Source organism: Cladophialophora bantiana (assembly GCF_000835475.1).
Source record: "Cladophialophora bantiana CBS 173.52 unplaced genomic scaffold supercont1.2, whole genome shotgun sequence".
Lineage (NCBI taxonomy): Eukaryota > Fungi > Ascomycota > Eurotiomycetes > Chaetothyriales > Herpotrichiellaceae > Cladophialophora > Cladophialophora bantiana.
Window position 1 is genome coordinate 1,697,765 of NW_015971576.1, and position 25,025 is coordinate 1,722,789.

General features: G+C 51.7%; 9 protein-coding genes across 9 annotated transcripts; 4 read left to right on the forward strand and 5 right to left on the reverse strand.

Annotated features, from left to right (window-relative positions):
• Window positions 1–660: 660 nt before the first annotated feature.
• Z519_01629 (uncharacterized protein) lies at window positions 661–2,245 on the forward strand (the record flags this gene model as incomplete). Its single annotated transcript, XM_016759386.1, has 2 exons — window positions 661–876; window positions 938–2,245. The coding sequence occupies 2 exons, from the start codon at window positions 661–663 to the stop codon at window positions 2,243–2,245; spliced, it is 1,524 nt and encodes a 507-aa protein (XP_016624714.1).
• A 533-nt stretch (window positions 2,246–2,778) lies between these two features.
• Z519_01630 (uncharacterized protein) lies at window positions 2,779–3,360 on the reverse strand (the record flags this gene model as incomplete). Its single annotated transcript, XM_016759387.1, has 1 exon — window positions 2,779–3,360. The coding sequence occupies one exon, from the start codon at window positions 3,358–3,360 to the stop codon at window positions 2,779–2,781; it is 582 nt and encodes a 193-aa protein (XP_016624715.1).
• A 3,501-nt stretch (window positions 3,361–6,861) lies between these two features.
• On the reverse strand, window positions 6,862–8,934 carry Z519_01631 (uncharacterized protein; the record flags this gene model as incomplete). Its single annotated transcript, XM_016759388.1, has 1 exon — window positions 6,862–8,934. The coding sequence occupies one exon, from the start codon at window positions 8,932–8,934 to the stop codon at window positions 6,862–6,864; it is 2,073 nt and encodes a 690-aa protein (XP_016624716.1).
• Window positions 8,935–9,339: 405 nt separating this feature from the next.
• Window positions 9,340–10,323, forward strand: Z519_01632 (uncharacterized protein; the record flags this gene model as incomplete). Its single annotated transcript, XM_016759389.1, has 4 exons — window positions 9,340–9,696; window positions 9,752–10,010; window positions 10,074–10,202; window positions 10,253–10,323. The coding sequence occupies 4 exons, from the start codon at window positions 9,340–9,342 to the stop codon at window positions 10,321–10,323; spliced, it is 816 nt and encodes a 271-aa protein (XP_016624717.1).
• A 636-nt stretch (window positions 10,324–10,959) lies between these two features.
• On the forward strand, window positions 10,960–12,042 carry Z519_01633 (uncharacterized protein; the record flags this gene model as incomplete). The annotated part of the gene is made up of 5 exons (XM_016759390.1): window positions 10,960–10,968; window positions 11,025–11,065; window positions 11,209–11,366; window positions 11,442–11,867; window positions 11,942–12,042. 5 exons carry the CDS (start codon window positions 10,960–10,962, stop codon window positions 12,040–12,042), a joined length of 735 nt encoding a protein of 244 aa, XP_016624718.1.
• A 1,159-nt stretch (window positions 12,043–13,201) lies between these two features.
• Z519_01634 (uncharacterized protein) lies at window positions 13,202–13,654 on the reverse strand (the record flags this gene model as incomplete). The annotated part of the gene is made up of 1 exon (XM_016759391.1): window positions 13,202–13,654. One exon carries the CDS (start codon window positions 13,652–13,654, stop codon window positions 13,202–13,204), a length of 453 nt encoding a protein of 150 aa, XP_016624719.1.
• A 205-nt stretch (window positions 13,655–13,859) lies between these two features.
• Z519_01635 (uncharacterized protein) lies at window positions 13,860–14,741 on the reverse strand (the record flags this gene model as incomplete). The annotated part of the gene is made up of 1 exon (XM_016759392.1): window positions 13,860–14,741. The coding sequence occupies one exon, from the start codon at window positions 14,739–14,741 to the stop codon at window positions 13,860–13,862; it is 882 nt and encodes a 293-aa protein (XP_016624720.1).
• A 1,547-nt stretch (window positions 14,742–16,288) lies between these two features.
• Z519_01636 (uncharacterized protein) lies at window positions 16,289–19,103 on the reverse strand (the record flags this gene model as incomplete). Its single annotated transcript, XM_016759393.1, has 4 exons — window positions 16,289–17,977; window positions 18,035–18,919; window positions 18,972–19,036; window positions 19,091–19,103. 4 exons carry the CDS (start codon window positions 19,101–19,103, stop codon window positions 16,289–16,291), a joined length of 2,652 nt encoding a protein of 883 aa, XP_016624721.1.
• A 3,510-nt stretch (window positions 19,104–22,613) lies between these two features.
• On the forward strand, window positions 22,614–24,809 carry Z519_01637 (uncharacterized protein; the record flags this gene model as incomplete). The annotated part of the gene is made up of 2 exons (XM_016759394.1): window positions 22,614–24,053; window positions 24,105–24,809. 2 exons carry the CDS (start codon window positions 22,614–22,616, stop codon window positions 24,807–24,809), a joined length of 2,145 nt encoding a protein of 714 aa, XP_016624722.1.
• Between the last annotated feature and the right edge of the window lie 216 nt (window positions 24,810–25,025).

Below are 25,025 nucleotides of genomic sequence, written 5' to 3' on the forward strand. Positions count from 1 at the left end.
CGTCTTTGAACTCTTCAGAAGAGGTCCGGTAAAAGGAATGGCGGGATCACAAAATCTTGTCTTTCGAAGGGGCTGGCGACACTGTCACGGCTTGGAAAGAGGGGCCGGGACGAGAAGGAATGAATGGGCGTTCCGGGAGCCGGGGGAAGAAGTAGACTGACTGTAGGATCATGGGTCAAGCAAGGAACTCCGGCCTCTCGTCTATTATGACCGATTGAGTTGCTTTGCGTTTTGAAATGAGATCCATTTGTGGCCAAACCGACTCTGGGAGTTGTCGCTGCAATTACTGGGTATTACTCGGTGTCCCTTGGATGCCTCTCTAGTGAGGCCATCCAGGCCGTCCTGGGCTGTCTCGCTGGCTCCGACGAAAACGGAAATGGCCGCTTACGTAGGAGGCATGCCTTTCCGCGGTACGAGGCGGCGAGGCGGTTCCTGCGCCATGACATACAGTTTCGTTTATCCCCTATCTTCGCTTTGACTTCTGCTCTCAGCCACTTATCGTTCGGCACTTTGGAAAGAACAGGAAAAATACCCATCCTATCATTACTACGGCACTCTCGTTCTACCCCACGAGCCCTGGTGCCAGCGCCGCTCGCGGGTGCCCTTCCCTAGCTGAATTTCCTTCTAAATAAGCAATGTCGGGTGCGAGGGGCCTACAGCATGACTGTCCGTCCCCCTCTATCTCAGTCCTCAGACGAAGAGCACATTGAGATGGAGGACAATGGCATATCGAGGAACTCGTCGAGGCAGAGGCTTCTCCGGCCTCGAGCGCAGGTTGCCCGTGGACGCCTCGCCGGTCTGGCCTCTCACACCCTGGGGTTGATCCTTCTCCTCTGCGTCGTCTTCCTATGGACCATGTCCAATTTTCTCGGTAGTGTATGCACAGGACGTGGTCCTTGAGCTCAGGGGCAATAGTGCTAATCTCATACGCGTTCAGAGCATATTTGCTGACAATACGTATGCCAAACCCTTTTTTCTTACTTATCTCAACACTTCCACCTTCATGCTGGCCATGATCCCGACACTCCTCCGGACCGCATATAAACGGCACAGAGACCGTGGGGAATTGTACGATACTATCCGGGCGTACGTGTTGCGGGCAGTTGGGAGGAAAGGCTATAGACGACTGTCGAATATCGACGGTGCACAAGACCCAGGGGAAGAAGAAGAAGGGCAAGACTGCGAGTCCGAGACGTTCATTCAGAAACCAAGCAGGAATAATTCCGCCGCGGGCACTCATCGCCATGGACATCACAACGTGGAAGAAGAGGGCAAACAATTGGGAATCACCCCTACGGCTAGGCTGGCTTTCGCCTTTTGCATTCTCTGGTTCAGCGCCAATTACTTTGCCATGGCGTGTTTGAAGTACACCACGGTAGCATCCACCACGATTCTGACATCGACGTCGAGTTTCTGGACGCTTTTTATAGGGGCGTTGACAGGCACGGAGAAATTCACGTGGCGGAAACTGTGTGGTGTCCTAGCGTCCTTCGCGGGCATCATCTTGATCTCGAGTGTCGACTTTTCGGCCAAGACGGACGGCGATGTATCTGGCTCCCCACCGCAGCTACGCGCCGAGGGGGGATCGATCTCCAAGCGGGTCGACACGTTTCCGGACAAACCGCCCTCCGAACTGGCCTTGGGGGATGCCTTTGCATTATTTTCCGCCATTATCTACGGTGTGTACACCATCACCTTGAAGAAGACGACCATCAAAGCCCTGCCGCGATCGCTCAACATGCCTCTTTTCTTCGGCCTGGTCGGCACCTGCAATCTCGTCCTGCTCTTCCCGCTCTTTCCCGTCTTACACTATACAGGTCAGGAACCGTTTTCTTTCCCTCCCTCAGGGAGAATCTGGACGATCCTGCTCATCAACAGCTGCGCGAGCTTTTGCTCGGACCTGTGCTGGGCATACGCGATGGTCCTGACGTCCCCTCTGCTGGTGACGGTGGGGCTGAGCCTGACGATCCCGCTTTCTTTGGTCGGCGAAATGGTCCTCCAGGGACACTACGAGGGCTGGGTATATTGGGTCGGGGCCGGGATTGTGGTCGGCAGCTTTTTGTTCATCGATCAGGAGGAGAAGAAAGAGGAGGTCTTTCACGACGGCGACTCTCGCGTTGAGGCGCAGAACGAAGAGGATGGTGCAGTGGGCGAAGCATTCTCTACCAACGCTGCTGCTGCAGGGAACGACTACGACGACTACAGCATCGATGGGCATGGGTATGAGCGAAGGCATGTATCCTAGGCATGTAAGGTTAGGAGGCTGAGATTGAAATTTTACTTGGCTCATATACTCCTGTTCAAGTACCATCCATGTATATCATCAACGTACGCTCGCAGGCACGTACCTCAGCCTTGGATTTAAAGAGGACAACAATGAGAACAAGAAAATACATGATGAGACGCACTCACAGATCTTGGTTTGGTATACCATCCAAGACCAGCCCGTTCTCGTGGTGAAGGGTTTTATTTTTTTTTACGAGGAGTTGTGAACGGTGAAGGTAGTCAGCCAGGCCGGTTGATTGTTTGGACTGGGTTGGAACATAGGAAGAACCCCATAGGTCATAGGCCGTACGCAGTATATAAAAAAAATATCAAAACCCATGATGATGGCAATCATTGCCGTTGACTCCCCTTGCGATGACCACGGTCCTTTAATCCTTTCCTTCTCGGCCCCTCCCTTCACCTTGCATGTCACGAATGCCTCCGAAAACGCATATGCAAGCGGTAGCAGTGACTGACGACTTGCCTCGAAAATTATCAGGGCGGGAAAAGAAATCAGAACATGTCCAAAAACGTCTCGTGGCACAAGCCGGACTCCTCATCATAGACGTACCCCGTCTCCTGGAGCGCCGACTGCCATATCATCCAGGCCTCCTCGTTTATTCTTGCGTAGTCGCTCGGCGTGAGACCGTACATGTCGTGGAGATTTGCGCATTTGGCGTTGAGTAAGACCACGAGAGTCTGTTCAAGGCCAAGGCTGTCCCTGTGGGCGCCCTGGCAGAACGACGTCCCGTAGTGTTCATCGTGGGGATGCGGCTTACATGGACAGATACACTGGTGGCGAGAACCGCATTCAAATCTCCGACATGTATTGGGGCGAATAACAGAGCCGTCAATGTACAGAGCAGAGTGAATTGCGCCTCGACCGAAGATATCAATTGCTCGGGCGTTGACACGGGTTGAGATAGCCTTTAGGGGAATGATGCTGTTCACCATGGATGTGTAGAGGAGTAGTGTTTGTCCTTTAGAAGATGGGTATTCAAGGTCGATGACACCTTTCAAGCACCCAACTATGATCCTGAAGCGTGGTGTATCCTCCGTTCTATTGATATCATACAAGAAAGGGAAGGCGAACATGGTGAATTCACGGAACGGCACAACGTCCAGATTCTTAGCGCACACCAGCTCTGTTATTTTCACGAAAGCCTCGGAAGGACTAAAATCCTTACAATTGGTAGAACCTAGAGCCACTGTTGAGAATATGTCGAGGCCGCTGCAGATTCACATAGTATATGTTGTGTAAAACGCTGCGGGGGACCACTTCATGCCGATAAACATTCTCGACGCTGGCGCCAACATTCAAAAGTAGACGAAACGTCTCGAAGCACCGGTATATAAATGCATACTAAGTGCAGTTAATTCCAGTGGCTTATCATTGTGCGATATACGCCAACTTACCCAGAGCAGCGAGCAACCATTAGAGCCCACATCAAACGGTGACGCTTGTCGAAGATCAAACAGCTGCTGTAGCCCTGAAACATCTTGTCGTCGCGTACGCTCAATTGCTTCGGAATCTCTCGGGATCACATGGAATGTTCTGAGGGTTGTGCAAAGTCCAGATTGGTGGTGGATGTTGAATGATCTCTGTAACGTGAGCAAAATATCCTGTGTGCCTCTGCGTTTGCGGGGAAGATATGAGATATATAATGAGCGAATTGAAGCAAAGTTCCCTGCCACTCGAGTTATCGGCAGCTCTTCATATTGAAAGATAACCGCGTCACACTCTTCGCTTTCTCGAGCGATGACGGTTCTCCGTCTTGCTCCTCTGCTGAACATATTGTTTAATTCGATAGAAGCCGTGCCGGCTGAGGCTGATGTCTGCAAAATACTGTAAGGTGCGAAATAGGTGTTGTTGGTATTTTGGAACAGCGTCACAGCTTTTCCTGCCTCATCATCTGAGCAGACGCCTCGAAGTAACGGCAGAGAACGTGGTCCACCGCAGCTTGGAACCGTTCACTTTTCAACGCGGAGCACAGCCTCGCCAAACAGGATGAATAGTGAGTACCAGACACCCATTTATGTTGCCACCAGTGTCCATAGTCGAGGAATTCTGAGCATATCGAACTGAGATCGAGAATGAGACGGACAATAGTCCTTGGATCCACGTCGCTGCAAGATCCATGGCTTAGCGCAAGACCTTTGACACTGGAATTGTTTTTCGTTAACTAAGTTTGCGAGGACGATTGTGGAATCATTGGCTCGTGGGATAAGGCATCCTTAGAGGACAAAATTCCTCCAGAAGACCACCTCTTCCCAGCTGGAGCTGTTTTGTTCTTTGAGAAGCGGGTGGACAAGGTTGTTGGAGGTAGCTAAGTGGCTTACAGAGCCGAGTGGAGACTGAAAGACGGCAAGGCTCTGCCGGTAGCATCATGTGACACGAAAGCTGTTGAGCACGACTCGGCGAAACCAAGAAAGGGGGTTGGTGTATTGATAAACGGCGACATCTCGGTACTAGGTCCCTGCGTTCCAAAGTCCCGATCAAGGGTAAATCCGGTCTGGGAAAGAGGTGACAATCCCTGTAACGCAGTCGGAGCACTGAAACAAGAAAGGCTCCAAGGATTGCCCGACTATTGTTGATATCTGTCGGAGTAATGAAGCTCTCAAGGTCCCAAGCGTCGCCTCTGTCGATGTGAGACCGATATTGTAAAGAATCGTCTGAGGTGTAAGCTAAAATATCTCACTCAATCAGCGCATGGCGTCAGTTTATTGAGGTGGATTAAATTCAACCTTTGGCTCCGGTAGAAGACGTATGGATCTTCTGGCGCTCCAATGCGGACTCACTCAACTTCGCGGTGCGTTCACACGCGGGATGGCTGATGGGCTCTACGAGGCTCCATATCTTCTGATGTCCTTTCTACCTCAGTATATCCTCCTTTTCAGACGATTTGATGTTTCGCCTGATTCCCCATCTCTGTGATATATGATTAATTTGTTTGGGCTTTCGTGCGTCCGTTACAGATCGTGCCACTTTCGGACGAGGATGAGCAAGCAACGCGCAGTATTAGAGATCACAGCTTGCCTTAAAAAAGAACTTGTCTTCCTCTGCCAGGATGTTGATAACCTCTTCTCGAGACCTCCTTTCTTTCAAATAAAGCCCTGAAATCTTTTCGCAATACAAATCGTATTCGTGATCAGGGATGCGTCTAGATCGGCTATGAGGCTCTCGAGTCGTCTCAGCCTTGCCGATTTGGAGGACATGTCGAAGAAGACAAATCTTCATCAACAGGAACAGAATGCCCCCCCTATCGAGATTTGGGCCATTAAATTGAAAATATCTGGTGCAGGGGTGAAGGACCTGCAGAGAATGGTTGAGAAATATGAAAGACGTCGTCGTTGCGGACTCTGAATGACACAAATCTAACCTCATTTATCCTAATGACAAAAAGGGCCATAGAGCGACTGCCAAATTGGGCAAATGGTCTTGAATGGTCCATATGGAGTAATGGCTCTCCGGCATAAGGACCTTTGGCTCGGAATGCAAATGGTACATACAGACGTCGCAGACACTGAGAAATGGTCCATATCCACGTATCGCTTGTCGTACTTTAGAAATGCTGTTCGATCAGTGGCCGTTCGGTCTCCCTTTCTGTTCCAAACCTGCGTCAACTCGACTCAAACACTAGGACCTGCTTCTTCGGAATAGGCTGGAAATTCGGCGATGGCTGATATGCAAGGCAGAGTTGAAAAGTATGTGACTGCATGAGAGCACAGGAGAAGTCGCTCACTGTCGCCAGGCGGATGACGGCTCCACTGAGCCCTGCGAGCATAGAACGATCAGCGCGTCTTGACGCATACCTTCGAGACAAAGACAACATCGCCCTACTAGGATCGAAAGCGCAGACAGATCCCAGCTCTCGGCCCGTCATAAGCACCCTTGCCCAGAAGGGAAGGGAAAGGAAAGCTAAAAGGAGGGCTCGAGAGCTTCATGGATTCCATTTCTGACCCCAAGCTGATTGAAGAAGCCAAACAGGCATGGGGAGACAAGAAATAAGGCCCAAAGATGTGGCAGGAGCAGGTGCTGAACGCGATGGCAGCGGCTGAGGAAGCCAATGTCGCAATAATGGGAATGAGACTCGATGGTGCCACTCGACAGCAGCTGTCAGTCATGATCCATCAGAAGAAAGCAATGAGCTTGTTATGAAAAGGCCAATGCCGGTGGAGAAGTCGCTGTAGTCAAGCGGAAGGCGTAACTGGCGCTGCATCTTTGGAAGGGGTACATCTCGGTGGCAGGGCGCACCGTGGACAAAACAGGAAATTACTTCTGGAAAGGAAGACGCAAAGGAGTGACCAATATCTTTCACTTTTGCAAAATCTGTGCCCCGTCGGCCTGCTTTTCCCTTGATAATGTTCAATTCTTTGTGCTTCCTCTCAACCTCCTAGTCATGCGCACCAGCGGGTTGAGACCAGTGCAGTCCAGTCCACGCATGATTCATCCTTTTGGTCATGGATATCGTCGTGGTGCTCATAAACTCGTCTGCTCATGTCTTGCGGAGGCCATTGCCAGCTCGCACCTCAAGGGGGGTAGTTTTCAGAGATCTGAGAGATCCTTGTACAAGTATGACTCTCACAGATTGCCTGTCACTCAAATCCCAGCTCCTGCATAGTCGGCACTCCGTCTCTCCAAGGCTTCAATTCACCTTGGCCTGGCATTTCGAATCCATTCGGTAACCGTACCCTGGGGAATCCGTCTCTCTTCCATACATACACCTCGTCGAGTTCTAGGCTCTCGAAGGCACCTGGCATTAAGCGGGTCTTGTCTTCGTCGCTTTCGTGCCTCTGTGTCACCCATTTGCTTCGTACCTCGTGGGCTTTATCCTCGTCGACCAGCACCAAAGCTCCGCTGTGCCAGCCCGCAGCTGCGATAGCAATTGGGAAGTAGGATCCAAGATTTGCATAGTCCCCTGTCAACGGAGTTTCCACTGTGTCGGCACGTGACCCCGCATCTGCGCTGCTCGCAGGGCCCTCCTCCCAATGCTTGCCTTCCTGCTCAACCCACTCGCTGAATGCAGCTTGTTTGACCGGATCAATATCCCAGATATGGCGGGCTGGCTGACCATTGACGGTGAGATATGGTTGGCTCAGCTGGTCTTCCATCCATTGCAGCCAATCCTTCCGTTCAGGCTCAAACCAAATTTGACGACCGCGGACATTTGCGATGGGTAGCAATTGAGCATCGCTCCGGAGGCCGGGCCTATCTCGACGCAGGCCGCGGAAACGACCGCCATGCTCTGGGCCGGAAAGGCCTAGCGATCCACAGCTTTGGGAGTCTGTACCGTATGAGGTGATCCTGCCGTCGGCGTGCAGGGCGTGATAGTGGTAGTCACCATATGCCAGTGCAATGACGCCAGTGTGCTGCATGGCAGGCACGTCCTGGGGCCTCGAGGCAAGCAAGGTGGTCATGGTAGACCAATCGCTCGATGATAGTGGTTCCGGCCGATCTCGAATGGCTTCAGCACAACGTCTGACGTATGCCGTGTCACCAGAAAGCACTTCGCCTGTTGCTGTAAACACACCAAACCTGTGGAATTGGCCTTGGATATCTCTCAAGTCGCGATCTGGTGCGTCGAAACCCGGGAGTTCGAATGGAGAGTGGGTAGGTTCTAGTTGATCGGAATTGTCAACGTGAAGGGCACATGCGTAGACCTTGGACTCGTTTGTTATCCACACGACATACTCTTCGAGAACGACGTGTTTGAGGACTTCCACGTATCCAGTCTCGGTTCTGCGTCTCGCGGTTCCGGGAACGACCTTTTCGTGGACCACCTTTCCATCCAGCATCTCGTCTAACTGGTCGTTTTGCAGGGGGCTCCAATAGACGATGCCTATGCTTGGTACGTAGGCGGAGCTCTCTCCCCAGCCTGCGGCAACCCTGGCTGGTTTCTCCCCGAAGTCTGTCCCGTTTCTCGGGAAGACCATCAGACCTTTTGCATTGATTCTGTCCCAGGAGAGAATTTTCCCCTCGTCGGTGAGAGCCAGAACATGACGGCGACCGGCAGAAAACTGTCGAATGGCGGAGGTGCTCTGGGTCAAATACTCGAGTGGGCGGAAATGGTCGGAAGATTCGCCTACCACCCTGCCGTCCGTGGAATCAATTGAACCGGTGGTGTACAGCTTGCCATCAGAGGATAAAATGGTAGTCGACCAACCTCCACATTGGAGGTCAGCAATTACTTCTACCTCATCGGGAATGTGAGTTTCTGTAGGCCAACTGGATGAGGTTCGCTGAAAGACTTGACGGGGGAACCCTCTGCCAGGATATGGCCGTGGAAGTATGGTTGGGTGAGGACGGGTAGGGACACGAGGGAGGACTCTTTGCGGAAGATGAGGCGGATCATGAGTTGGCGGACGGCGGGGCACAGAGAGAGCTCTTCCTGGCCCTAAGCTCCCTTTCGATCCTTGACCCCAGGTGTAAAGTCGAGTTTGGGTCTTGAGCCGTTTGTATAGCCAATACCAGCGAGGGCCGTCAGCTGCGAGAAGAGGGCTAATTGGGAGGCGGAATGTATTCGAGGTTTCATGTCTCCAGTACAGAGGATCTTGTCGGTATTTCGAGTAAACGACCTTTGAAACACGGCAAAATGCGAGGTAGTCTTTTGGATCTAGGAAGGATAGGATGATGGGGAGAACGTCGTCTGGTAGTTCTAGGAATGGCATCCTTGCGAGGGATTGAACATCGCCTTAGCAGCAGGAACGGAAGAGAGCCACAAGAGACCAGTGTAGGAAACGCAGAATATCGGCGACGGTGGTATTGACAGGCAAACGCGATTCACACCACGTTGACCACACGGTGACAACCAAGCAGTTCCTTTCACTGGTGAAGGATGACGTCATTAAGGGGGTTCGTCTTGGCGCCGGGTTTTGCAGGGGCTGGTGGCCGATTCTAAGGCCTGGCATGTTCAATCATGCGCCGCTCTGGCTGTTTGATATTTTAGTGTGGGGTGCCAACAAACACCTACAATCGCTCCAGTCTACAGACTTCTATCACCCAAATCGCATCTGCCCTTTTCGAGTCCTGCCAGCTGTAGATCCTCCATCCCATCCTGCGCATATCTCGCAAATATGGCCGATTCCGCTGATGCCAAACCCACGCCCTCGGCGGATCAAACTGCCTCGTCCGACTTGAGACCTGCCGAACAGGAGACTAATCTCGTGACGAATCCTCTGGGTGATCCTTCGTCTGAAGGCCCGGCAAATGATGCCCACGAGACTAAATCTACCACCTACACCGAGACTGCTGCCAAAGCCGCCAGCACTGCGGCGAGCACCGCCGGCGCAGCCGCAACTGGCGTCAAGGACTCTGTCTTTTCTATGTTTGGTGGTGGAGCTAAAAAAGAACGCAAAGTCGAAGAGGATGACAATGCCAAGGATGAACCTAGCGGCAGTTCAAAAGCCCAGAAGAAGGAGGATGAAGACGATGTAAGATGCCCTCCGCCAGGATGGACGTGGACTGACCGTGTGGATGCAACAGGAGAAAGCCGACGAGGAAGAAGCAGATGTCGAGTTCGAACCCGTGGTCCGACTGACCGAGAAGGTCGAGACCAAAACCAACGAGGAAATGGAGGAACAGGTCTTCAAGATGCGGGCCAAACTCTTCAAGTTCGACCGCGACTCAAAAGAGTGGAAGGAGAGAGGTACTGGCGATGTCCGACTGCTCAAGCACAAGGAAAACGGCAAGACACGACTGGTTATGCGACGAGACAAGACTCTCAAGGTTTGCGCAAATCACTACGGTAAGCTGCCACCTGTTCGAGATAGTCGTCGTCACATGGCTATTTGCTGACTTACAAATCTAGTCACCCCTGACATGAAGCTTTCACCGAACGTTGGTAGTGATCGCAGCTGGGTCTGGAACGTCGCCGCAGATGTCAGCGAAGGCGAGCCCGAGGCCCAGACCCTCGCAATCCGATTTGGAAATAGCGAGAGTATGGCATATCCCGGCGCCAGCCACTGTCCAAATACTGACCTTTTACAGATGCGAATCTCTTCAAAGAAGCGTTCATCAAGGCCCAACAAGAGAACGAATCTCTGTTCCAGAAGTCATGATGCATTAAGCAATAGCCAGCGTGGGATGTGTGATGATTGGTCCGGCATTGAATCTACGACTACCAGCAAAGTCTTGCAGAGCAGCGCATATGGAAGAGTGGATGCGATTCAGGGTTTGCCGTGGACTCTGATATCATCGTACCGCCCAAGTTTAGATAGAAATGAAGTCTGTCCACGGCCTTGACAGGAATGAATGGAAACGTGAAGATGCCACCAGGGCTTTCACGCTTCGGACATTAAGAAAACTTGGTAACTGACAATCCCAACCTGATACGGTGCTATTGTCGGCAAAGTTGCCCTTTCTGACATATTATATAGGTGCAGCTTGGTGCAGCCCACCAGCGTCCATCTGTGTCGACCCACTCATACAACCTGGAGAACGGTAAAGCATCTTTCCACTAAGTGCGACAAACGACTTGTGCCTCCTGTTCTTCTTTCGCTGGTTAACCCCCGTTGTCCAACAGAGTGGTCTCTATCGACACCCTGCCAACCTTTGGATCGACTGTTCTCTTCACCTGTTCACCACTTCCTATCCATTCCCACCTCAGACCACGTTTTCATCGGTGCGACACAGTCGATCTAAACCCCGCCATTTCTCTGTTGCCCTAGGCTCAACCCAATCCCGCAACGTCCACCATGCCGGACGTAAGTCTCAATGTCATGCTTCTTACAAATGGCGTCGCGACTGACAGTCTCCGCAGGTCAAGCGCAGCGTCAAAATCGTTACCGAACAGAAGATCATGTACGTCGATCTGAACGCCGACCTGCGCTCACCCCCGCGTCATCGCTCTATGTCTATAGTTTAAACTTGCTGCGACCGACCCCTCAGCACCTGATATCGCTTGCCTCGTTTTACAAGTCCACAATCTGACATAGTGTTTGCAGTCCCGGGGCCGACAGCGGCGTTGCTGGTTTCCCCTTGCGACATTGGTCTATGAAGATTTTCCTGCTCCATGCGGACACTAAACAGGAGATCGATGCAGATGTGTTCGAGTCGGTAACATATACTCTCCACGAGTCATTTGGTGACAAGGCGACACAAAGTATGTGAGACTGGTTTAACAAATGTTCCTTTTCGCATACGGCGTCAAGCGACTGACGACTGACAACCTGAGCAGCCTTCAAGAAGCCACCATTCCGCGTCTCTGAAGATGGGTGGGGTGAATTCGAACTGCGGATCGAGATGAAGGATCTCAGCGGCAAAGTCCACAGCATCGTTCACGATCTCAACTTCGCCAACGCGCGCTACGAAACTAAGCAGATTATCACTTTCAAAAACCCGAAGGGTGCTCTCCTTGAGGCGCTTCGCAATTCGGGTCCCATTCCCGGAGAGTCGGCTGCGAACGGCACCGAGGCTGGGAGCAAAAAAAGAACCAGCGAAATCGGTGGAACCCAGAAGAAGAAGAAAGCAGACAACAAAGCTATTGACATGGACAAGCTAGCCGAAGGGCTTCAGAAGCTCGGGGAAGACGATCTTCTTCAAGTTGTGCAGATGGTGCATGACAACAAGAGTGAGGATTCGTGGATGCGCAACGATGCTGAGCGTATGTGCAAACCTACCCCTTCTTATGCGGAAGGCTGGAACATGTGTGGTTACTGATGCTCGTTTCTACGACAGAGGGAGAATTCCACGTCGACCTGTACACACTTCCCGAGAACCTCATCAAAATGCTCTGGGACTTCACCACTGAGAAGAACGCCATTTCGGCTTCTGCATAGCCAGAGTGTTGAACACAATATCTGCTGCGCATGAGTCGAGTTGGAATGGTTTCCCCCCATTCGCTGGCCACCTCATGCTCATTTCCATCTGACTCTTTCTGGATCTTGAGCTTCGATAGCGCGGCGTCTTTTCGTGGCAAGAGAGCAGAGAAACGAAAGGGTTGGATCACTGTACCATCAGATCTCTCAACAACTCAGGCATGATACGGCCTGGTCCTTTTTTTTTTTAATGCAATGATTTGTTGCTTCTGATGATGGCATCCCTTCCAGCGCACACATCTAAGCATCTGGGAACAAGCCCGAGCAAATCATTTCTGCATTCCTGTCATCATTTCTAGGGAGGGAAGAGAGTCTTTCATGAAAATGGTGCCTTTGATCTTGATTTTCTATTTCCTTTTTCTCTCTCTTTAAGGCGGGATCCCGGTGGATGGCATGACATGACATGAACACGATAGCAGCTTGCAGCACATTCGGAGTTGGGTGCTGATGTACTCTTATGTCGGGGACGATTCCGCCATCTCACGCCTCACGCCTCACGACTCACGTCCTGTCTCATGTCTCATGTGTCCCCTATTACATAGCCAGAAAACTAGGTAGCTAGGGACAAAACATCAAAGTTGGCTCCAGAGCAGAAAGAGAAAAGGAATGAACCTTCAACTTTGTTGCTTTCAAGTTACCAGATATGTACGGAGTAGCCGGGTATCCTGCATTCCATTCGTAGCTTACCTACCTACCTACCTACCTATCTACCTACCCGTCTGCCTACCGGTCGGTATGTCTTCTCTCTGCTACCTATAATAGATACCTAGGTAGTGTCTGTAGAGAGAGACACAGGCGCGCAGAGACGAAGCCACACAGACATGTGGAGCGAGGCAAATACTCTGCATGATACAAGCAACGGTTTTTGCGCACTCGGTGGACATCGATTCGCTGAGCTGAAACCTGAGATGAGAGATCAATACGACCCAGAGTACCACAATGCAATACAAGAATACAATGACATGATGTGACATGGTTTGCAAACTTAGATGTGTCAATGCATAGGTTGCATGCATGTGGGCACCTTTTTCAGTTATGTTGTTTTATTTTCATTGTTAGATTGTCTCCCCATTTCCAGAACGCGAGTCCTTCCCCCACGTCCAGAGTACTATCCCAAAGTCTATTCTGTACGGCCAAACATAAAGAGGAGGAGAAAGGCGACCCCTCCAGATTCCCCAGGTATGGATTGCTGGTATCCGTGTAGATTGCAAGTGGTTCCAACCCAACTCAGCAGGCTCCCGTGGTTTTGACTTTCAAATCCCTTCTTTTCCTTCCTCGGTTTGGTGGTGTTGCCCACTTCTCCAAGTGCTGCGGTCACGGCTAGTGCTGTGCATTTTCTGGACGATCGGATGTATGTGTATGAATAAAGAGAAAAGTCCGGTAGCGGGACGAGAGGCTTATATGTGTCGTCAGGATGTAGGAGAGACGACAGATAACTGCTGGAGATTGCAGAGGAGGACTCAGAGTGGCGGATAGCTGGTTGAGAGACGGGATTTACGTTCGTCCCAGTGAGAGAAGGGGGTTCGTAGAATGAGTCCAGCTCGGGGGAGAGTTTTCGGAGGATATTTGACATGATGAGCGTCGTCCATTATTTCATTGCCGGGCGTGACCAGGACCTGGGGTAAATCGGCATATCTACGTATCAATACATGGTTGGAAAAGGATGAGATACTTTTCACAAGCTGGGTGTCGAAATCTCATTGGAGCACACGATTTCTATTGTAATGGCGATTAGTTCGAGTCATTTGATCACCCCAAGGAAAAGAATGTCAAGTTACTCACTTAATCAGAACACCTTCTAAACCCTCTGCCTTTGCGCCGGGTATCGTAGCAAACACATCGCCAGCCTTGTAAGCCAGGATAGCGGGGATCTCAACAGTCTCCATCTCCGCAATTTCGTGGTGCAACTTGATGAAACGAGTAGTATTATGTTTGTAGGCCAGCATACTCAGCTCATCTTCCACCTCAGCACTGGCACTGGAAGAAGGGTCGTATATCATGACGACGACCACCGTCTCATTGGAGACTTTTTCGATTGCGTCCAGGTAGCCATTCGCGTCGACTTCCACGAACATGCCCCAGGTGCGTTGGCTGGGGAGGTGTTTTCGGTGGGAGCCGTAGGTGGATTGGGATTGGGAGGAGAGCTCTTGCAGACGGGTGGCTCGCCAGGTTTTCATAAATTCTGAATCGGCCTCGTCGTCGGAGAGAGTGAGACTGGCCTCGGAGTTGGAGGATGTGGTTGATTTGGGAGACCCAGAGATGATGGTTTTGCGTTTGTCACCCTTTTCTGCGACAGTGGGGATTGCTGCCGGCTTGCCGCTTGAGGTCAGGTTGTTTGCGAAGCTGGCCAGTCGTTGGCGGAAGGTAGTTTGTTTGGCACGGGCGAAGGATTGTGCATCCGCAATGACACCTTTGGGCCCAGTGTTGGCATAATGAACTTGTGAAGGTAGATGATAGGTGGTCTTTGTGGTGGTCATGGTCGCCATGTTGCCGGCGGTGTCGTCGTCTGTACCAGGGTCTGAGAGATTGTCAAATGCAGGTTCAGGCTCAAGGTCGAGGTCGGAGTCGTTGTCTCTGTCGTCGCGGTCCTCGGGATGGGAAGTTGGGTGGTCTCGATGGGAGAAGTAACGATCAGCCTCCTCGCGGGCGAGGTCAGCCATCTTGTATAATGAGGCGCCTTTCCCCTTCCTTTGCTCAGTCGGCTGTGGTTCTTTGTAGGGCGGCAGGGGTGGGCGGGTGGAGGGCGCTCAAATGTTGGATGGAGTCACCAGGATGGCAGACGTCGGAGCTGGTTGGCCTGTGATTCCGTGACATAGGGCGGTCGAGCAAGGTCCGTCAAAGTTTTTCAGATCCTGGCCGTGCTGGTCACCGACTGGTGAGACGGAGAGCTTGGGAGAGCTAGGGTTGATCAGCCTTGGAAAGAACAAATGCGGCAATGCGACTGAGGATGCAGTTTGAAGAGAAGACACGGGGGTGGGGATTGGGCGGGCTGATGGTAAAGTCGTCGCGAGATCAAGAACGGAGGCGGAAACAGGAAACGCCTGAAACACAAGCCTAACAAGCCCTAGCGAAGAACCCGGCAGAACAGTGGGTCTCCTTGTAGACCAGGCTGACAACTGCCAGGTCTTCCGAGAAGGTGAGGAATTCCTGCTGCACCGAGGACCGAGTACTCGTAGGTCGAATAAAATTGTTTGCGGCATAGCCAGAGAGGATTTTTGCCTCGAGGAGAATGGGATAGAAGGCCGGTGAGAAATACAGCTACTTGTCTGTGCAAAGTACGGAGTACGGAGTACCTTGACAGTAAAGGGCGGTGACGGCGGTTCTGTTGGAGGGAATCTGACAGGGGTGAAACTTGGCGGCTTGTCACGCTCAGCTCCTTGTCTTCTTTGTCACGCCCGAGTCACTGGTTCCTGGCTTCTAGCGGGCGAGGCAACAGCAGCGGGCGTCACCGAGCGGGGCGGAGGTGACGCGGTGACGGCACCAACGGATGATGTAATGGGTGACTAGCCAGACGAGGTACTAAGTAGGCGCCAAGGCCGGTCCCCAGCCCTGGTAGCCCTTCCATGTCAACTCATCAGATTCACTCACTCCACACACTGGTCACTTGAGTATCATCTGGACATGTTTGGCCTGTCGATCTCGGACTGCAATTGACTTCCCTCGCCCCCACCTCTCCCTATACAAGTCTGGCCTCAGTGTCTGCTCACGACAATGAGTTCCAGCCAGCACTCGTGACCAGTCATTTCAGTTCAACCACTGCTGTCAGCAGTGCAGGTCTTCATTACAAACGTTTGAGCCATGACGGAAGGGAAGATCTTCCCTAAGTATTCCGGCCCCCCCAGATCCCCTGACGCATGGTCGATCAGTGGAGCGGGTAGCCAGCGCCCAGTACGAGAGGAATCTTGGAAGCTTCGAAGCCGGGAAGCGGTGTCCATCTTTATGATACAACCTAGACAGGACTTTGCCCCGATCTGGGCTCTGAGACTCAACTCTCCTGTCGATCGTCCTGTTAGTCGTCTGCTCGCGAAAGCCCACCGCTTCGATGCCCTGGTGTGAACTGTCAGATGCGCGGTGTTGGAGAGAAATTCTTGGATGAAACATGAGATCACGTTGAGACCCTTCTTTCATTGTTCAAAAGGGCCAGAAAGCGACCACACATATTTCTGCGAAAGACCGCATAGTATACCGACTAACGTGAATCAAGTATTCAAAATTCCTCGAGCCCTTGATCCGGCGGGCTTCGATTCTTGTGCCTGGTCCGTCTTCCAGCGCCCCACCCGGCATTTACACTCGCAAGGAAGTCATCGTCTCGAATCTTACGCTCCGCCGTCTTCAGTCGCCTCGAGGGTGGAGCTTCTCCATCCCCTTTGCTTGGGTCCTCCTTTCCCGATCCCTTTCTTCTCGAAGCCGCCAGTTTCTCCCGCAACAAGATTGCTTCTTCGGGGTCTTCATAACCTAGCTGCGTCATGGGTGGTGCTGCATCCTGCTCGCCTGAGAAAACTACCGTCCTTGGCATGTCTGGATCGTCCATCTCAAAGGGAGCTGATTTGAGTGCAGCTAGAGTCTGCTTTGCCCGACCGGTGAAGCTGAAGGCTCCTTTTTCAGCTGTACATGTGCCTTCGCCGCTGTGTGTCTCGACGGACTGCATGGTGACAATCTCGCTACCAATTCCATCCGTGTTCATACTGTCAATCGAACTGGCTCTGGAGCATCTTAAGTTTGAAGCCGCTGACGAGTTGGACAAGTTGCTCAGCGCTCGTCCAAACAGCTGGCTCTTCTTCTTTAGTGGTTCATTTTGATTGCTTCCCCCAGACTTCTTTTTAGAGTTTTCGTTCAGAATGTCTCGAATGGCACCATTGATTGCTGCAATATCTGTGGGTTTGCCTTGAACTCCAGATCGTGCATCGCCTTTGGTTGGCACTGGAATGTTCTCTTTCGATGTTGAATCTTCCATCCTCGAGGTACAGTCTAACGACTGAATAAGCGGTCGATTAGGCTCCACCAAACGTAAGTTTCTGCCATTGGGAGATAGTACCCGCAGCGCACAGTTGCCATCTCCATATAAGGCTGCTTTGGCCTCACTTTGTCCTGAAGCACCACTCGCGTTACTAGAGACAAACGGTTCTTCTTGGCCTTGGTCATGTGTCTCATCCGCTGGTTCCTGGTGGACATTGAGACACGAATGTGATTCCCTCGCCGGTTTTTCTGCCATGGATCGAAGATCTTTTTCAATCCCGACGGGTTTGGAGGGTCCGTTCGCTCTGTGGTCGACTGTATTTCGTTGTAGAGGAATCGTGCTCACTTCAACATAATCTTCCGCGGCGCTCCTCTTATGCGCTGATCTCTCGGACCCGATGCGCGCTCGACTTGGGGCGAAAAGATAGCTTTCAACGCCTGCTTTGGTCTGATTCTTGATTGTTGACCATAGCCATTCCTCGGTGACCGCAGGGATGACCAAATGCTGTGCTAGATCAAGTTTGTCCTTTTTGGCATTGCCAGCCTTGCAGATAAGGATTGAGACTCCTGAATTAAACACCTCTGAGTAAGTCCCGCCCAGCAAGGTGACAATCTTCGCGATATGCACGGCTTCCAGCCCATCAAAGCCGGTTGCGTTGATGGTCATATCCTTCAAACACGAGAGAGGACCAGTGAGGATCTGCCCGAGCGGGTATCTGCCCGGGTCTATGAAAGACTTTGCAAGCATGCATCTTTCCAGCCAGAGCTCCGACACTGCCTGAACGCCGCCTTCAACGAGTCTTGTTTGCATCGAACTGTTCTTGCCTATATCGTGGGGTAGAATGGAGATTATATTGTCAGGCTTGTTCTCATCTGCATCTCCTCCCTCCCTCGTAACTGTTGCACCGTACTCGAGTAATATCTTTTGCAGGTGATTCTTCTAGAATTTTGTAAGCAGGAAGCGGGAATGACAAAAAAGCACACTTGCGTGACACACCTTTATCTCGTCGAAACATTGCACTAGGAACAGACGACCGGCCAGGAAGCCCAAACTCGCGGTTTTTGTGCCTAGATCGGGACCACGGTCGGCGGGTTCAGCTCGAAGAGTGCAGGTCGCAATTGCTGGTCCGGTAGACTTTTGAAGAGCAGGCATAGAAATTGAAGGCTTCAACTGCGGACGCTCAACCTTTTTGGCCTCAAATCCCGCACCGCCCACAATATCTGACCACAGATCTTGACTTTGACCTCCAAGTCTGGCACTCGCCGTCCTTCGAAGTTTCCGAGAGGGCTCTGGGCCAATATTGTCTTCCCTCGTCCGTTTACCAAGTTGCGGAGAACGCCGAGCTTTTCGATTCCATGCCCCGATGCCTTGTTCAGATACAGGAATAGTAGGATGGTAAAGTCGCTCATCCAATTGCATGCCTCTTTCGAGTGTGTCCTTGTACCAGTTGAGACTGACAACTTTTTTCTGCCATTGCATGCCATATTCATATTTTTTCCCTTCGGGCTTTACAGCGATGAGGTGGGTCACATCTTTGGTCAAATCTCCTGTATACTCCCCACCATTTTCTTTGACGCTCTTCTGCAGCTGGGCACGAAATGCAAGGTCATCAAAGCCTGTGATGCATATTTTCAACCCGGCCAAGGTGGGCACGCGAAATTGTTGACTGAGGGCGTCGAGGTCTAACGGCAAGTCTTTGATCCAGTAGTCTCGAACAGCCTCAATCCATTCCGGGCGCAGCACTTTGATGTCTTCCCTTTCTCTTGCAACATATTGGTATTTCAGAGTGTCTGTGCTACCGACAATGAGATGAGTGGTATCGGAAGTCAAGTCGAGCTTGTGTTCGGCTCCCATCTGTATTGCAATGTCGGCATATCGATTCTATGGGCTTCGTCAGCATAGAAGTCGAAGTTGCTCATTTTGGATTGCTGACCCTGTCCTCCAGGCTGATTGAAGTAAAGCACAGCATCACACCTTGGAGCGGTTGCTCGGCGGATCCTGGAGAACAGAAGTTAGCACACTAGCAGCGAAAATTCTGATGGAGATCGGTACCCCGAGGTTCCATTCTTTCCATACTGCATGATCAGCATGGAGAATCCTATTCATACAATCATATTCTCATGGGAATCGTCTCGCAGTATAGGGCTGTGAAACTATCGGTGAGCTTTGTCACCAGAACCGATCGGACGCGTCGGGCGCGTGCCAAACGCGCACAGCAACTTACCCGAGGCGGGGCCCTGCTATGGTCACTGGCGCTTGGCAAATGTGGGGTGTACCCATTGTGTCCCTGACGCCACTGGTATGATGACGTCGTAGTGCAGACTGTCCCTCATCTACAAGTATCTTCGTGCACCAGAGGTGGTGATGGTAATATTCTATCAATAGTGGAGACGAACAAAAAGGGTATATGTTCGAAACAGAACAGATCTGTGGCCGCTGGTCCATCTCATTTCATACCCAGTACATTGTTCCTAGCATGGATGCTCAGGCAAGGGCTTCAGTCGCTTATCTGGTAGTACCCCAACTCCGTGTTTCATCATTCCCTCTTTTGGGTCCCTGCAGCACCCAGCATGCAGGGATGCAATATAACATAATCACCTCGAATCTAACAGTACGGATTCGACGATGGGAATCACGTGCGGCCGATTTATACACACTTGGAGGGCTCATTTCAGGGCTGGGAAAACCAAAACCATTCTTCGTCCACTGTTAAGTCTATCCAATGTGCGTGTGGCGAGGTGGAAAATATCGCATGACATGTCACGTTCTTTCAACCACATGGCACGGTGACCGGGCCGTCTTCTTGATCATCCACAAACAGTCAAGATCTGATACAGGGTAAGCGAGCGGAGGAATCCGCTGACTTCCCCCATCGTTCAAGGTAGACAGGCCAAAACCCACGCAGAGAATGTCCTTCGCTTCCGTCTGACCAGGATCCTCAGGTCTCTGCTTGACGGGAGAACATACGCAAGACAGGGGTCAGTTCGGATGGTAGATGTGATTAGTTAGTCCAAGGAGCAAAATCAATATTACGCACCAGAGACGCTGACTCCGCGGCGCAGCAAGCCTCCCGAGCACGAGCCCAATCTTGCTCAGCCCCCCAGTGAGACACGCGTAACTCCAGGGCCTGTGTTTGGATTCTGGAGAGATCCGACAGTCGTGCGCTGGGGCCATGACCGAGGAGAGTTCATGCAGGGTCTACATACCAGGAGTGGCAATGTCTACACGCTCAAGGGTAAGCCACATAGATTGTCGCAGCCAGTCTATTACAAAGAATGCAGAAGTTGTGACTCAGGGTGCGCGCTAGAGCAACTTGTCGCCAGATCCCGCCGTCGTTCTCATCTGAAAGTATGTCAAGGGCACATCACATTGGCGTGAGTTAGATCTACCCATCCGTATTTAGAGTCAATGATGCACAAGGCGTGGGTTTCGCTTCGGCAGACTCTGCATGGACTCAGGGCTTGTTTTTCCGCTGTACCCTGGAGAGAGTATTCGGATAAAATACGTATTTGTACATAGCTCCTTCTGCTGGATCTGACTTTTCAAGTTGATTCGTAGAAACCAGTAAGTCCAAGCGAAAAACGGGCAAGGAAGGAAAGGGCAAAGACCCCGTGGGTAGTGACTAGCAAGTTCGTCATAGAATTGTGGAGATAGCGTCCCAAGGAGGGCGATTGTTGCGAGGCAAGGCCCAGAGTAGTGAAGGACATTACAATCAGAAAACGTGTACTTGGTAGATGCCTTGAACTCTCTGCCCGACCGGGATGAGATGGCACGCCTATTATGGAGTACAAGCACAATCTCTAGCTACAAGTACAGTTGGTCGAACAGAGGTGGAATCAGCGAGCCAACACGACTAGCACGGAATGCGAATTCGGGAGGCTCGGCTTTTGGCTTTTCTCCTTGTGCCTGTTCTTTCTTTCTGCCCTGGCGGCGGTCAAGAGTTCTACCCACTTGCTGAGGGGCGAAGGCCAACTGTCCCACGACATCCGAGAGGATCGACAGGTCAAGGGGCCCCAAGGAGCAACGATTTGAATAAAATTTTTTTTGGCAGTGCCTGTGGCGACCAGCGATCAGAACTGCAACGGAATTGGTTGTCCATGGTCCCGGTGACCTGTTGTGAATCATATGGTTCGATAATATCGACGTCGAGAGAGAGTGGTCAGACAGTCAACTGGCGTGCTCACCTACTTGTTATAAGGCTGGGCATAATTCAAAGCGGCATGCAAATATCAGTCAGGCACACGACATGAGTAAGATGTGCTTGCAAAGTTATTAAGTCAAGAAGTCACCGAGCCCCGGAGCCACGGAGCCAGAGTCTACTTGTTACATTTCTTGTCTCTCTCTCCACCTTTGCGGAAGCCAGCGAGCCAGATTGTTGATCAAGTGTAGCATCCGCCGAGCCGAAAGGAAGGCATCGAGTGTGGGAGAAGAGGGCAAGAAGGTCCACCGGGAACCGGAACATGATCGTTGATTGTTTATATCATGGCCATCATTCGACTGACTGACGACGACTGACAAAACAAACAAAGAGAAAGAAAGAGCAACGCCCAGAGTTGCGTATTACTTGGTAGAAGCAAGTCAGGGACAGTGCCCGGGCTTGTTACCCGCCGAGCCCAGGACCCATCCAGACCCAGCCAGCCCACCAGCCGGGAGCCTAAGCTGCTTCTGAGCACCTGAGGTCTTTCGCTTTCCTTGGGTCGCCGGGCCGGGCGTGCCACTCTGCCACTCTGCCCAACTCGCTGGTGGGTGGCTGTCCGCGTGTCACTTATCCCAATCATCATCTCATCATCATCATCATAATATCATCCGTCTCCCCCCTCTCTCAGCATTCCAGAGCACAATATCTCCCTGACTAGGTAGTGCTCTGAATCCCCCCAGTCTGTCTCACTCCGGTCAGTGAGTAACGCCTTCATCAGCTTCTCGGTCCCTCCTTCTCCTCGATATTTGTTCCTTCTCTGCTATAGCACACACAAAAGACAAAAGCAATGCGCCAATGACACCCTGGAGGGTCATTCCGGTAAACGGCACACCCTGATCCCCGACTAGTCCATCACTCTGCAGTTCCCCATTCAGCTGAATGGTTGCTGCTGCCACATTAGGTGCGTTCCCTCCACGCCTCCAGGCCAAGCGCGAAAGCAGGTCAGATTTCGAGTTCAAACTTCCCAATTCAAACAACCTTGCGGATTTTGGAGAATCCAAGTTGGCAGCACGGCGCACAGACTTGCTCACTCCCCCGCTCACCACCATCGATTACATACAATCTCTTGTCCCTTCCTTCTGTGCTGCTCAACCAAGAATCTGACAACGATCAATTACAGTTACCTGCAGTCATCCAAACCGCCGCATTCGTCTTGCGTTGTCCTAACAAGCTCCTTCCCGCTGTGCTGCTCGTCATCACCACACTCTCCAACGTCCTGTTGTCCTCCAATCGCTCGCGAAGCTGGCTTTCTCACGCGAACACGCAAAACGATTCTTCAGACTCAACCTCCCCACCGTCTCTTCCCAACCGGTTCTCCTACATCCGGTAGTATCTGATCGGGTTTACCCAAGAAGAAGCTCAGCGGGAACGGAGGATATGGTGTTCGCCGACGTCGGCAGGCGTTCACCTGAACGAAGAGGGCGGAGTCCTAGTGTGGTCAGCGGTATAAGCCATCGATCAAGACACGACAGCGGTGCCCAAACTGCTCCTGGTCAACCACCCTCCCCCGATGCACAACCTGCGCCGAATATAACTCTACTGGCAGATGAGAAGCCTGTTGCAAGCGGCAATGGCGTCTCTGTTTCCATTGCACTAGCAGAACCAGTTTTGTTCCTGCAAGGGTTCGATCCCAATGATCCATCTACTCACAGCACGACAATGCTCCGTGGGAGTCTCCTCTTAAGAGTACAGAAGCAGGCGAAGCTGAAATCAATATCTCTGAACTTCCGCGGCAAGTCAGAAACGGAATGGCCGGAAGGGATCCCTCCAAAACGCGTCGAATTCCGAGACACCACCACAATCATGAACCATACGTGGTCCTTCTTCAACGCGCAGATCCCTCAAGCCGAATATAGCTATGGTGCCGACATTGTCCAGCTCTCAAAGGGGGCTTCTATTGAGTCGAAAGAAATTGGCGTTACGGCATCTTCATTTGACCTCTTCCAGCGCAGTGCGTCTCCTGCCAAAGGGCTCCCAACGACTCGCGATCTCAAACGGTTGTCCCTTCAGACAAATCATTCAAGGAGTTTCGGTAAAGGTGACGCAATGAACGGAGGTCCAACTGTCGCCCAAAGAGGGTTCAAGGTATTTCACCCCGGTGATTATGTCTACAATTTCGAGCTCCCACTCGACTCGCGGTTGCCAGAATCAATCAGTGTCGACCTCGGTCATGTCAAGTATGAACTGGAGGCCCTTGTCGAACGTTCCGGGGCCTTCCGTGCCAATTTGGTGGGCACGAAGGAGTTGACCTTGATCCGAGCCCCCGCTGAGGGATCCTTGGAACAGGTGGAACCCATCGCAATATCTCGGAACTGGGAAGATCAGTTACACTATGATATTGTGATTTCGGGAAAATCGTTCCCACTCGGCTCGACGGTGCCCATTGCCTTCAAATTGACTCCCCTCGCCAAGGTCCAATGCCACAGGATCAAAGTGTTCGTGACGGAGAATATACAATACTTTACGAATAACAAAAAGGTACACAGGCTGGAACCGACGAGGAAAGTGCAACTTTTTGAAAAACGTGCCGATGGACACAGTGTAACTTCCTACCCCGGGAGTTCAATGCGAATTCTTGCGGGCGGTGGTGTCCCCTACGACTATCGCCAACAAGCTGCCGCTGGTGATGAGGATATCCCCCGAGATCAGACAAACTTGCTCGGCAATCTGGATAACGACGCTGGAAGTATTGGTCCTACAGAGATGGAATTCAATGTGCAACTGCCGAGCTGCCACCAGATGAAGGACAAATTGCGGAGCGAGCGATTACATTTCGACACCACATACTCCAACATTCAAGTGAACCATTGGATCAAGGTAAGCATACCCTGCTTTGTGTCCTTTGTGGAAGCTAACTATGGCCCTCAGATCGTGATGCGGCTCTCTCGACCGGATGAAAACGATTCTACCAAGCGACGCCATTTTGAGATCTCCATTGACTCGCCATTCAACATCCTTTCTTGTCGTGCCACACAAGCGAACATCTCGCTCCCTGCTTACAGTGCCGGGGGTGGTCTTCCAGCCTCCACCGATGAGTTTGAGTGCGGATGCCCCGGTGCTGCACTCAGAAGACGAAATACGCCCCCCATATCTCAAAATCGGATTCAATCTGTCAATAACTCAACAGATTTCAGTGCTCCAGCGCCTGGTGTGAGCCGAAGTTGGACGAATGATACAGGTGGATTGACGATGCCTACGCAAGCACATGTGCACAACGACCCCAATGCTGGACAATCAAGACCTATCCACTTGCTGAGAAGCCCCTCCTTCAACCCACCCGCCTTTGATGATGACGAGCCGCCTCCACCTTTGGTCACTCCGCCTCCTCTGTACGATAACATTGTGCCTGGAGATTCGACAAGCGCGTTGGCGGATTATTTTGCCCGTCTCGCGGATGAAACTTCCGATGAAGACGATCGCTTGGATCGATCACGTGTAGATTACCCTCTCACTCCTGGCGGACGGGTCAACAGGAGTATGGATATTCCGAGGAATTGGATGCCACTGGGTGCGGGAGCCAACGCGGAACCAACGCCATCATCACTGGCGTCTTCGACATCGGTAGCGCATTGAGCGATTTATTTCTTACTTTTGGTTATGAACCAGCATGGTATGATTGACGAAAAACGGAGGAATTTATCACGAATTTTCAAATTGCATCTATGCTAGCGGGGCCTTGATAATTGGACCAAAGTCAGGTTGGAACTGCAAGCAGAAAGGTGTTAACGAGATTGGACGAACTCATGAGGACTTCGGGTTGAGTTCCCTCCCTAGGGCCGCAGGAAAAGG